The sequence below is a fragment of the Hermetia illucens genome, chromosome 5, assembly GCF_905115235.1.
Source record: "Hermetia illucens chromosome 5, iHerIll2.2.curated.20191125, whole genome shotgun sequence".
Taxonomy (NCBI): Eukaryota; Metazoa; Arthropoda; class Insecta; order Diptera; family Stratiomyidae; genus Hermetia; species Hermetia illucens.
The window spans coordinates 16,414,944-16,427,535 of record NC_051853.1 but is presented as its reverse complement, the minus strand read 5'-3'; the positions used below and the strand labels follow the sequence as shown (position 1 = coordinate 16,427,535).

General features: G+C 44.9%; 1 protein-coding gene across 1 annotated transcript; it reads right to left on the bottom strand.

Moving 5' to 3' along the window:
* Positions 1 to 1,785: 1,785 nt before the first annotated feature.
* LOC119657707 (hsc70-interacting protein 1-like) lies at positions 1,786 to 12,319 on the bottom strand. The gene is made up of 3 exons (XM_038064750.1): positions 11,909 to 12,319; positions 3,839 to 3,933; positions 1,786 to 2,992 (listed from the first exon to the last, which is right to left on the bottom strand). The coding sequence occupies exons 1-3, from the start codon at positions 12,079 to 12,081 to the stop codon at positions 2,064 to 2,066; spliced, it is 1,197 nt and encodes a 398-aa protein (XP_037920678.1). The 5' UTR covers positions 12,082 to 12,319; the 3' UTR covers positions 1,786 to 2,063.
* Positions 12,320 to 12,592: the final 273 nt, after the last annotated feature.

Here is a 12,592-nt window from a genome sequence, read left to right as displayed (position 1 = left end):
GAAAACCCTGGGAATCCAAAGCGTTTACTGGACAATGAAAGAGGGAGATGATCGTTGAGATTCCAAAAGCACTCGCTTTGAGTGTGACAGTTGGAAGAGTATGTACGTACTCCCTGCCGTCCCAAAGGTAATAGCTGAAATATTCCTGGAAGGCATCAAAGAACATCTCGAAAGTTTCATCAACAGAAAACAGGCTGGTTTTCTTTCTGGACCCTCCTGTATTGACCACATCAACACCCTACGGATCATCTGGGAGCAGTGCGCAGAATTTAGATTTCGCTTCACCTACCCTCATTGATTTCGAGAAAACTGTCGATAGCGTGAATAGGGAGTGTATCTCATGTGCTCTACGTAAGAAGGCATTCCAGAGAAACTAATTGCTATTGTCAGAGCAATATATGATGGAAGAGGATGTTGAGCTCCAAAGCGTCACTTGTCACCGATATCATTTCTTCTTGTTATCGGTGACGCTCTTCATGCTGTAGGGAGGACGTGGAGGAATTCGATAGCGCTAGCAGTTACGCTAGCGACATGTTTTCTCTGGATTTGGAAAGAGAAGCAAGTAGGATTGGACTGAAAATTTTGAATGTTTATAGCGCATTGGAATTGTATTTTCTTCCTGTCTCAAAAAATGGAGGAAATTTTTTCTGTCGATGTTCTGCTCATGAATTGTGGCGTTTCAAAGTACTGACAGTATTTATGTCTAAACTGACTTATTGGGTACTTGACTGAGGGATCCGTGGGCCACAACCATGAAAGTAAGTTGCTTCCCAACCGTTCTGGTCCGCCATCAAGTGGGACTTAGAACTCCCTCAATCCCAAAACAACATCTTGTTTTTTTCTGCCCTCTCTTCGCATTTTCATATTCCACTAGCTCAATAACTTTATTTCGTTTTCCGATTTCACGTTCACCAAAATTTGGCGATGTCTATGTCAATTCTTACGTACGCGAAAAGCATGACCATAGATAAAAACTCCGCAGCCTGCTGTTATCTGTATCGAGATATTAGGAAAACTTTTCAAAAATTTCAGATACCCACAAATATGAAGTGCAAGGAATAGTTGTTAATTACCCTCGAAGACAGTATATTGATGGTCACTAACTAATTTATTAGAATTTTTCACCCCTATATGATGCCATCCAAGAATTTCGACACAAAAATTAGCTCAAAAATAGTTTCCTTGCAATGAGACTTTTTGAACTGCTCACATCTGTTGCCATGATTTGAAATGCTCCCGTTTGTTCCAATGGTGCTGCTACGCACTCTGTCCGCAGTTGCAGGCAGCGATAAAGTAGACAAACTTCCTGCGGCTTCAACTTGTCACCAGTCATGTTGTGCTGGTTCTTACTGAATACCGGGACGATGTCGATCCTTTGACTGACGTCGAGAGGGAGCGCAGTGGAGATACACACAGACAGTACCTCATCAAATCAGCCACCCTCGAAGGTACTCAACACAATACGATTGTACGCAATGGATCCTAAATGAATGTCAGCGGGACCGTTCAATGGAGTTGCACTTAATCGAATAAGCACACAAGTGACGATTGATAGCTGGACTTAACCCGATTAGAATTGCTTCTTTCCGTTCGAATCGTCCTCGGGGGACCTTTACCTCCCATTTCGTAACATCAACCACGTTTTCTCTTCAATAAATCGAGTGAACCACGAAATGCAACAAGCACTAAAAAGGAATCTACAAAGCAATAGGAAGGTCATTGATACAGTCTAGTCTACAGTACTAGTCACAACACCTTCTGCAGACTTTAAAAAATAAACCACAATTTACGCTAGATAAGCCAACGAGGGTGTATTTCCTTTCCATAACTATATGATACATTTTCTATTTATTATATTGTAATGCTTCTTGCAAGTTCCCGTGGAATTGTATAAAAGGGCTCAGACACACCTCACCCTATTATTATCAGTTCTATTCAAATTAGAATGCTTGAATCCAAAAGCATATGAATTGCAAAAATGTATAAAAGTCTCTCTCAGTTGATGAACAATATGGTTTAAGTGTTAGTAACTATAGTTGGTTGTTCATTATTATTCAAGTTCCTTAATCGAGTCCATCATCAGTGAAATCCGGTTTTGGCTTCTGACTAGCTCCGGTATTTGTGTCGCCTGCTGTAAACCCAGCACCCGGGAAACCACCAGCTCCAGCTCCTGGGAAACCTCCCGCTCCTGGGAATCCTCCGGCTCCACCTGCTCCACCCATCGCTGAACCAATCTTCGTTATTAAATTCATTATTTTTGGATTTGATTGATATTTGGTAATATTGGCAGGATTCGTCATAATATCTTGCATGGCAGCAGAAACTTCTGGATCACTGAAGGCGCTAAGGAATTCTGCTTGATTCAGGTTTCCAAACAGATTTCCTAAATTCGGCATTCCACCGGCACCTCCCGCATTAGGTCTTGGCTGTGATTGTTCCTGTTGCTGTTGTTCTTGTTGTGCCTTACGATTAGCTTCCTGAGCCTTTCGAAGGCGTTCTTGACGTTTGCGAAGCTCCCGCTCTGCCTTATTTCGCTCCTGCTTGATCTTATGCTGTTCCAATTTCTTTGCGTTTGGTGTGACTTCCTTCAGCCATTCATCGGCTTCTTCATCAAAATCTAATTTGACCGCTTGCCTCAGATCTTTAGCTGCGTCTTCCCAATTTCCTAGCAAGCGATGTGCTCGGCCGCGGAATTTGTAAGCAGCTGCAGAGTCACAGTTCAATTCCAAAGCACGATTGCAATCTCGGATGCAAGCGTTCGGTTTGTTCAGTTTCAAGAAGGCTTGACCACGCTTGGCATGGAATAAGGCATTATGTGGGTTCAATTCTATGGCTTTGGTATATAGATCAATTGCCTCCTGATAGTTCTGCTCTGAGTATGCGCTTGCTGCTTTTGAACGGAATTCACCAGCCTGATCCATCTCTTCTTCGGTCGGTTCTTTGCTTGCATCGCCCATAGGTTGCGGTTCATCTTTATCCCCTTCGATAACACCTGCAAGGAAAAAAGGAATTTAATGTTATTACGCAAGGGTTAATTGTTTACGAACACTTGAAAAGAGCCACTTCTTCTTTTTCTTCAGCCTTTGTCCCGTTCACAAGCGGGGTTGGATCGTCGTGATCGGTTTCGTTATTTGGCTCTATCGAATGCCCGATTTGGGTGCAATCTCGAGGCTTTTAAATCCCCATCTAGCGTATCAAGCCACCGTTGTTTCGGCCTGCCTTTTGGTCGTTTACCATCGACTCCGATGTTCAGACCAATCTTGGAAGGTGAATTCTCGTTAGTACGAATTGCGTGACCACACCATCGAAAACGCCTCCCCCCAATTTTTCCACGATCGATGCAACTCCATAACGATCACAGATATCCTCATTTCGAACGTGTCACGCCACTAGTCCAACGCACCATCTTTATCTCTATTACCGCAAGACGCCGTTCATTGTCTTTTATAGTCGGCCAACACTCAGAACCATAGAGGGCGACAGAACCGACGACATTGCGGACGACATTGCGGACGACATTTTAGATTTGAGACGTTCGTTGATACGTCGATCACAATGAACACCAGTTGTGGAACGGCACTTCACCAAGGTTGCGTTAACGCGTGAAGCAATTTCATAACGCAGTTTTCCATTGGCTGATTGAACCCAGCGCACAAGTTCTTCTGGCACTAAGTGTTGTCGTAAAACATACCAGATGAGATCGTGTGGTACACGGTCAAACGCTTTCTCTATTATATTACCGACTTTGAAAAATTTATTGGAAAACCCTCCTCCTTCATCTTAGGAGTACCACCATATGGCGCCATTTTCAAACATAACAAAAGAATGATCTACTTACCCGTCATATCCAGTTCAACGTCTGACTCAGGTTCAGATTCCTCTTCTGGTTCCGGTTCGGGTGCAGGAGCGGATGCTTTTGGCTGCTCTCCATTTCTGCAAATACAAAAAAAAATTGAGAAAATGAGCACTGAGTCATTATCAAAAAATATTATCTCTGGTACTCTGGTACACATCTCCCAAAAACCGGTAAGTAACGTGGATCTACTATTCATTAGAAGAGTCAAATGACCAAGTGAGGTGCCATAAAAAACACGTGAAAAGCATCATAATATACACCGTGGCAAAATAGTATTTATCATTTTTTTGCCTAGGAAAATAAAAATGGATGCGATTTTGTACAAAGCACAAAACATCATGATTCTGAGAGCCAAGCGACAATCAAGCCACTCAAATCCCACCAGGCGCACTATAAACTGATGTGGGAATTCCTTGATAAATTAAATACGCAAAACTCGCACGACAGAATCTGGGGTCCAGACTATCTTGGGAGGCAGGACAATGAACCCTTCAGAGGGATCGGAAAGGGGTCCATGATCGTGGCATCCAAGAACAAGGAGTCTTGTGACAGCCCATTTTCAACCGTGATTTGATCGCCCCTGATCAGTTTCCTGCATTCCAATGTTCTTTGTACCCAAATTATAATTTCAGGCGGAACTTCCCGCCATAATGACTTGCACATCGATATTCTCACGCGGGTTACTCAGTATATCTACCGTCCGATCAGCAAGACAGCTCTCTCACTGTCGAGCGACAGCTGGCTCATATAAGCGGACGATGTCGAACTTAAGGGGTCGCAGCTCTCCAGTCCTGCGGGAAGTGGCGGACGCAACACGCAAACGAACGGAAACCACCACCAGTTGGTGAACCCTTTCGATGTAAACATATTTCTTGTTAGGCACATCCAATAGACAACTCCTGAATCTACTGCTAATCGCGAAGTGAGCGATATGATTGTGTTGTACGACGTCGATCAGTTAAAACCCAGCTGACATTATAGCAGGCTCTGTGCTCGAACAATGAGCCACCAGAGTTGCAGAAATCTAATAACCTTCCACCATTACAGGTGGGTCCCCGTTACCGTTACGGTCGCCACGACCGTGTCCGAGCAAAGTATTATCAGATCTCACCTTGCGATTTAGATTACCCATCACAATCACAGTGTCACCTTTAGGAATCCTCCCTTGAATAGTTTTTAATTGCTCGTAGAAACCATCCTTTTTCACTATATAACAAGTCTCCTTTGGTGCGTCGTATTGTACAATTGTGATGCTCCTTAACCTGATCTTGCAGTTAGAAATCTGTCCCAGGTCAAGAGAGCGCGGTTTGCATTAGAAGTCAGAAGCAACTCGACACCGGATCCACGTCTGCTTTCAAGAGCACAAAAGTACATTACCGCAAGAGAGAAAAGAGAGTCCCACCATCTTACTTCGCTTAGGATAAGAATGTCCAGCTTATATCGGTAGAATTCCCGCTTAAATTGGAAAAAGCAAGCATTTTGAAGACCCTGCCTATTGTTGTCAAGGGGTCTAACACATCGTTCAATAAGTCCCGGGACTAACTATGAAAACAACATTATATCGGCAAAATTTTTTATTATTCATCAACATAATCTCCTTCAAGGGTTATACAATCATTCCAACGCTTCTCTAACTTTTCAATGCCACGTTTGTAGAACGATTTGTCTTTTGACTCAAAATGAGCCTCAGTAGCAGCGATCACCTCCTCATTCGAGCCAAATCTTTCTCCCTGGAGCATCTTTTTGAGATCCGCAAAGAGCCAGCAGTCGCTGGGGGCCAGATCCGGCGAGTACGGAGGATGAGGAAGCAGTTGGAAGCCTAATTCGTTAAATTTGGTCATCGTTTTGATTGACTTGTGGCACGGTGCGTTGTCTTGATGAAAGATGACTTTCTTCTTCTTCATGTGTGGGCGTTTTTTCGCTATTTCGGCCTTCAAACGATCCAATAACACCATGTAGTAGCCGCTATTGATGGTTTCTCCTTTTTCGAGGTAGTCAATGAAAATTATACCATTCGCATCCCAGAATACGGACGCCATCACTTTGCCGGCCGACTGTTGTGTTTTTGGACGCTTCGGGCGGCTTTTACCGGTCGTACGCCATTCAGCTGACTGCCGACTTGACTCCGGAGTGAAATGGTGAATGCATGTTTCGTCCACTGTCACATATCGACGCAAAAAATCCTGTTTATTGCGAGTAAACAGTGCCAAACAGCTCTCCGAATCGTTGATACGGTGTTGCTTTTGTTCCATTGTGAGCAAACGCGGCAGCCATTTGGAAAAAAACCTTTTTCATAGCCAATTTTTGGTGCAAAATAGTAAATGCACTACCAGTTGATATGTTCACCATCTTAGCTATCTCGCGCACTTTCATTTTGCGGTCACCCATCACGATTTTCAATACTTGCTTGGTGTTTTCGGGAGTTACTCCCTCATTTGGCCGACCCGAACATCCCGCATCATTTGTATCAGCACGACCGCGTTTCACGTCGAAAACCACCGACAAATGGTTGTTTTCGACGGAGTAGAGTCCGGATAACGTTCTTCAAACCATTGCTGAGCTTGAACAGTGTTTTTTCCCCATTAGAAAACAATGTTTTATCAACACACGAAACTCGTTTTGGTCCATTTTTTCACGATTGCAAAGGTAGCGTCAGTTTAACCACTATAGCTTTCTTGGTTATGTTTCGAATTACATCAAATTTTGACACATCTTATCTGAAGGTTGGCACTTCTGAACCTTGATATATAAATGGCATTATTAGCGCCATTTCTACGCTAGTCCCGGGACTTATTGAACGATGTGTTATGTACATTCCAAAAAGCAATCATAGTTCGTTTTCGATTGCCAAACGTCGTTACAGTGAGGTCAGTGCCTATTCGAGCCGTTGTTGACGCTTCGGTAGCAGTAAAGCTTCAAACTTTGCAGGTTGCTAACCCACAAATTTGTATCCCTTTTAATCGCCTCTTACGACAAGTAGGGAAGACTTTGATTATATTTTTAAGCCCCAACTCGCAGGGCACATTATTACTTATAATGGTACAAAATTCTGTACTTCTGGGATGAACTTAAGGGGTGCGTTCTAATGAATCTCTAAAATATTTTAATATAGTATTACCAATTTTATTTGACCAAGTATCGGAATGGGATGTAGATGTAGACTTTGTGTAGGTGCTATGTTGATTTTTTTTGAGATTTTTCAGTTGGGTAAATCCTGAGAACGTGACATGTTGCACTTTTCGGGGCATACATTTTGAGCCCTCACTACCGTATGTTTCACCTAATATCAGAAATAGGATGAATCTAGCCCTTTCATTTGATACCCCACATGACCTACTTTCACATGTTTGGCGAGCCCTCCTTTAAACTCCACATAAAATGATGCCACTTGCTGTATGTAAAGGGATTCGCAGGCCACATACCCTCACCAAATTTCGTGACGCGGTCTTAGCCGAATTGGATTTTGTTTGACACAAAACCTTAGAACCCCCTCCAAGTAAGCACTGAATGCGCTGGAATTTCGCCCGATCGTGAAACGCCAGTTTATATACTTCTATCGGAATACCTTCGGTTTCTGGCACCTCCTTATTTTTCATAAAGGACTGCCCTTTTCCTTTCGCTGTTCTCTCCTTGTGAATAGTATCCAATCACCAGTGTTTCCACATGACCTTGATTTTTCGTATTGATAACCAAGTCCCTACGGACTAGTTGGTTAGCTCCTAGCAGCAGCAAGATTCCTTTCAGCTGAGTTGTACTCTCCAGGTTGTGCCAAACAGCGGAGGTTATGCCACGTCCTTCGCAGGTTGGCAATTTCCGCCGTCCACGAATGCTTATAAGACGGTACATTGATATAAGTTCGACGGGAAGTCTTCTAGAATTGGCCCCTCGTCTGCGACGACATCACTGATTCCGACGTGAAAGTTCCGTCAGACATGTTTCCTTCGCAACCTGGGCGCTGGAACGTTGTTGGAGATCCGATGTTTAAAACTTCAACCAAATTAATATGCGCCGGAGTGCAAATGCTCACGAGTTGTTAGTTCACTGCGGAGACCAAAGCTGATTCAGTACTTATCAGTGAGCAGTACCGAAACAAAGACCTAGTTTCATGGCACCCTGACATATCAGGTACCGCTGCCATCTGGGTTCGGGGCAGCACCCCCCTTAGGGTTCTTGCCCAAAGCCGAGGGAACGACTTCGTCTGGATTTGGTGTTTAGGGATAACGTTTTCCAATGTGGATCTTACGCCTAATGAGACGATGCCGGACTTTCGATGCAAGCTTGATGCTTTGGAGGACGCTATTTTGGGCACGGATGAGCGGATCCTGGTCGGGGGTGACTTCAACGCCAGGGCGCTTGAATAGGGCATGCCTGATGGCATTCCAGGCGTAACCATCGCGTCGGAGTCACTGATTTCGCTGGTGGACAGATGGCGAATTCTGGAAGACTTTTCGGCAAGCGAATATCAATGCATTGCCTTCGAAGTGGTGGACACAAACTCTCGGTGTGCGCCACCCCGGTGCTCTTTCTGTGCATGGAACGTTGAGGTGAACACCGGGAGGTTTGTCGAAACTCTTGGAACAGCTGGGTTCGCGCTGGAAGGTACTCCTGGGGGTGGTAGCGCTGCAGCTGACACTGCCGTAAATTCAGTTATGAACCCAGGAGGGCACCGGGACGGGGCAAATCTTCTATGTATTGACGGACGGTGGAAATTGCAGTGCTTAAAAAGGAATGTCACAAACTCAGCCGCTTAACAGAACGTCTAAACGACCGGAAGCAAGCACGTACCATAATAACAATAATAGCAATAAACGGGGGGGAGAGTGAACTGCTACGGCGTATTCAACGCTTGCTTGAAAGAGGGCATTATCCCTTCTCGTTGGAAGGTGGCGAGGTTTGCGCTGATCAGCAAAGGGAAAGGCGACCCTGAGTTGCCGTCTTCATACCGCCCACTTTGTATTCTTGACACGCTGAAGCGATAGGCGCTGCCGGAGACTTCTCTCCACGGCAATTCGGTGTTAGAGCAGAGCGATCCACAGTTGATACTGTCATACAAGTGTGGATGCCGTTCGACGAGTGGAGGCGCATAGCCGCCGAATTCGGCGGGTGGTGCTCCTCGTAACGCTTGACGTCAGAAACGCCTTTAATTCCGTAAAATGGAAAGACATTCTAGGCACACTAGAGAATACTTTCCACGTGCCGAACTATCTCTTACGGATATTGAGAGGCTATCTGAAGAACCGCTCCCTGCTCTATGAAATGCTAGAGGATCAGAGGAGGATGGAGATCACGTTGGGACTAACGCAGGGATGCATCCTAGGGCCGGATCTGTGGAACGTCACCTTTGATAGTCTACTTAAACTTGACATGCCAAATGAGTCGCAGATGCAGATTATGCAGATGATGCTGAAGCGCTTGCTGCTGGACGCACTGTCGAACAAGGGCGAGGCAGACTTGGCATATTGAAGCGACGGGTAAGCGGATGGATAACATTACGAGATTTCACTTCGATAAGAAGTTTGAAACACGTCGGAGTAACAAGGCAAACCGGGAGAGCGTGGCTGCGACATACGACTTAAACAAGCAACTGATTACTTGGTGCACTGACGAATCCCTTACAGCAGAGGTAGCGGGTGCCGGTGTCAAGGGTCCAAGGAAAATCTACTTTGAGCCAATGGGCAGGTACACTAGCATATTCCAGACGGAAATATAAACCATAGACAAATGTGCCCCCTTTAATCTCCAAAGGAACTACAGGGGGCAGAACTTTGCTATTCTCACCGATAACCAAACAGCGATCAAGGCACTGGTATGGGAATGTTTTAAGAGACTGAATACACTCGGTTCGTCCAACATGGTCTGGATACTCTGGGTTCCAGGCCATGCTGGATTAGAAGGCAACGAGGGAGCGGACGAACTAGCCAAAGAGCAGGGACGTCTTTACACGGGCAAGAAACCCTTCTGAGGAATCGGAAATGGTTTCATGGCTATAACTCTAAGAAATGAAGAGGAACTATACTGAGCGGACTTCCTAGGACTGGAGCAGTCCAGGGTGCTACCTGGGGGATACGAACCCATGCGCACAAAGGATTCCTTAAACCTCACCGAAAAGAACCTCCGAATCATAGTGGGAGTTCTCACTGGTTACTGTCGGCTAAACTATAACCTAAGGAAGCTAGGGATATCTACGGACACTGCCTGCAGGTGAGGAGTGTGACGAAACCTCTGCACGCATCCTGGGACAGTGTCCGGCACTTATGCAAAGTAGGTCGAGGCATCTGGGAGCACACTTAATGCCAGATGCAAAGTTGAAAGATCTGAAAGTAGGGAACATACTAAAGTTCCTGACGGTTATAGGCTTGCTTCAGATACTATGATCAATACGTACACTATGACCAGTAAAAGGGGCACAATAGTTCTTTAAGGACGCGGTGCGACTTTCCCTTAACAGAATAATAATAATAAGCGGATGGATGACTGCTCATGGTTTCAACCTTGCACTAGAAAAAATCGTAGTAGTCATCCTGACTAAAAAGAGAATTCCGACTCTGCGTCCTATATTGGTCGAGGAGTCGATAATCGAGTCAAAACCAGCGGTGAAGTACCTTGGGCTGACTCTCGACTCAAAGATGCGTTTTTGAGCAAATCAAAGCGGCAGCCAACTAGACTGCAGCTGGAGTTTCGACGTTAATTACAAATATTGGAGGCCCTATATCTAGCAGGCGACGTCTCCTAATGAGTTCAACGCGGCCTGTCCTGTTCTACTGTACAGAGGTATGGGCTGACGCTCTTAACAAGGAGGTATATCGTAAAGGACTCGCACAATTACAGGGAGGGGGAGCTTTGCGGGTGGCTTCTGCGTACCAAACTGTCTCTGAACCGCCCGTGATGCAGATCGCGGAAGTGGTCCCCGTTGCCCTTCTTGCTAAGGAACGTCAGGTCATATACAAGAGCAAGGGAGATGAGCCAAGGGAGGTTGTTGCTCGTGAATAACAGCAACGCACTCTGGACGAGCGGCAGCTCTCTTGGCAAAATGAAATTGGAGGCAGATAGACTGCGCGGCTCGCATGATGAGGCACAATCTCCGGATTGTGTTTTGCAATGGAATTGTGGACGACGCCAATCATACTTTTTTTTCTTGTGGAAGGTGAAATGGGACTCATCAGCAGCTCTATTTAAGCACAGGGGATCTCTCTCCACACAACATTGTCGAAGAGATGCTAAGGAGCGCTGGCATGTGAAGCCGTGTTGACCATTACGTCCGAGTCCTTTTCGTTGCAAAGAAGATAGAGCTCGACCAGTGGAGGAGCCAGATGGCAGGGAGTTCCTTGAACTGACAGTTCTCTCCCTCCTCTCCCCTACCGTTGGTGAAAGGGATTTTCCCTGATTTGAAGGTTCCGCAAGGCAGAAGAATTCGGGGATTAACCCGAAATAATGTGACCAACGGTTCCAGGCTAGCTTTCTGACGATGGTGAGGTGTTTACTTGGTAGTCCGACGACGTCCCATTGCGGGAATCCAACACTGTGCGTAAATGCACTCACCTACCCCACCCAAAAAAAAAAAGATGTTTAAAACTTCAACCCCCGTTCTCGCCGCTACTTTGTTTTCGAAGTCCAGCCACCACCTAAGTGTGGAAAATTACAACGATTGCACAACAGTTCCAGATATGAGAGGTAGAAAAGAGACACCCCCAACTGAGGTTACAGTTAATCCAGAATTCCGATGAGACCCAAAGGTATTGGGAATCTCCCAACTATTCAAAAATAAGGTCTGCATATTAGTGATACTCTACACTTTTGTATTCTTCATGTTCAACGATATTTAGTAACTTTTTTCTAGAAAACCATATTTTAAAATTGACTCATGTGGGGTGACACGAGCTTGACTAGGAATGATGAGGCAAAACAAACTTTTCTGTACAAAAAACGCTCCACGAATAAAAATTCCTTTTTGCTAGGTCATTCCGTTTACATTTGCAATCCAAATTGCAGCCATAAACAGGTAAATATTACGAAAGGTGGGCAGCCGGCCTCACCCTTATTGCGTCCACTTACCCCTCAAATGTCGGAATCTTGAATTCTCCGGCAGGAACTTTGCCGCCCAATTTCTCGACGAATTCCTTGAAGAAATCCAACTGTGGAATGTTGAGAATTTCAGGCTGATTCGTACAGAACCCGATGAACGCCCGTAATTTCGCCAACTCCTCCGGACCGACTGGGCAGGTCATTGTGAAAACTTTTCAAATTGGCGATTTCAGATCAACTGCGATAACAACGCTCGACAACTCTTCCCGTGATGTGCAGAGTAAACGTCTCGCGGAACAATGGAAACTAATCTGTGCAGCGAACTGAATAAAGTGATTTTTACCACGAAATCTTCCAATTCACAACAAATTAAATTACGCCGGCTGCGACCGTCGCGAAGTTTCTCTTTATCGGTGTAGAAGTAAAAACAAAATCACTCCGAAATACCCGAAATCAATCCGAAAATTAAGTAGTGAAGTTAGCGGTAAATAGTGGATCCGTGGTGCGAATATTGGCTGAATGGAAGTTTCCATAGACAAATAACCGTTGGCTGAAATAAATTAATTCAAATATGATCGGTAGAAAAAATACAAGTTTGCTCTTTGATGTATGTTTAGATAAATAAATAAATCTGGAAAAGCGAACAAATACCACAATCCCGATTGCCACATTTTTGCAAATCTGCAAGTAAAAGATTCTGTTATTAACGAACTT

Bases quoted from the DNA above. Each gene is read 5' to 3' on its own strand.
- LOC119657707 (XM_038064750.1), bottom strand. From the start codon at position 12,081: ATGACCTGCCCAGTCGGTCCGGAGGAGTTGGCGAAATTACGGGCGTTC. The intron at 3,934-11,908 runs GTAAGTGGACGC...TTGTATTTGCAG, and splicing joins AAGATTCCGACATTTGAGGG to AAATGGAGAGCAGCCAAAAG. The intron at 2,993-3,838 runs GTAAGTAGATCA...TTTTCCTTGCAG, and splicing joins CGTTGAACTGGATATGACGG to GTGTTATCGAAGGGGATAAA.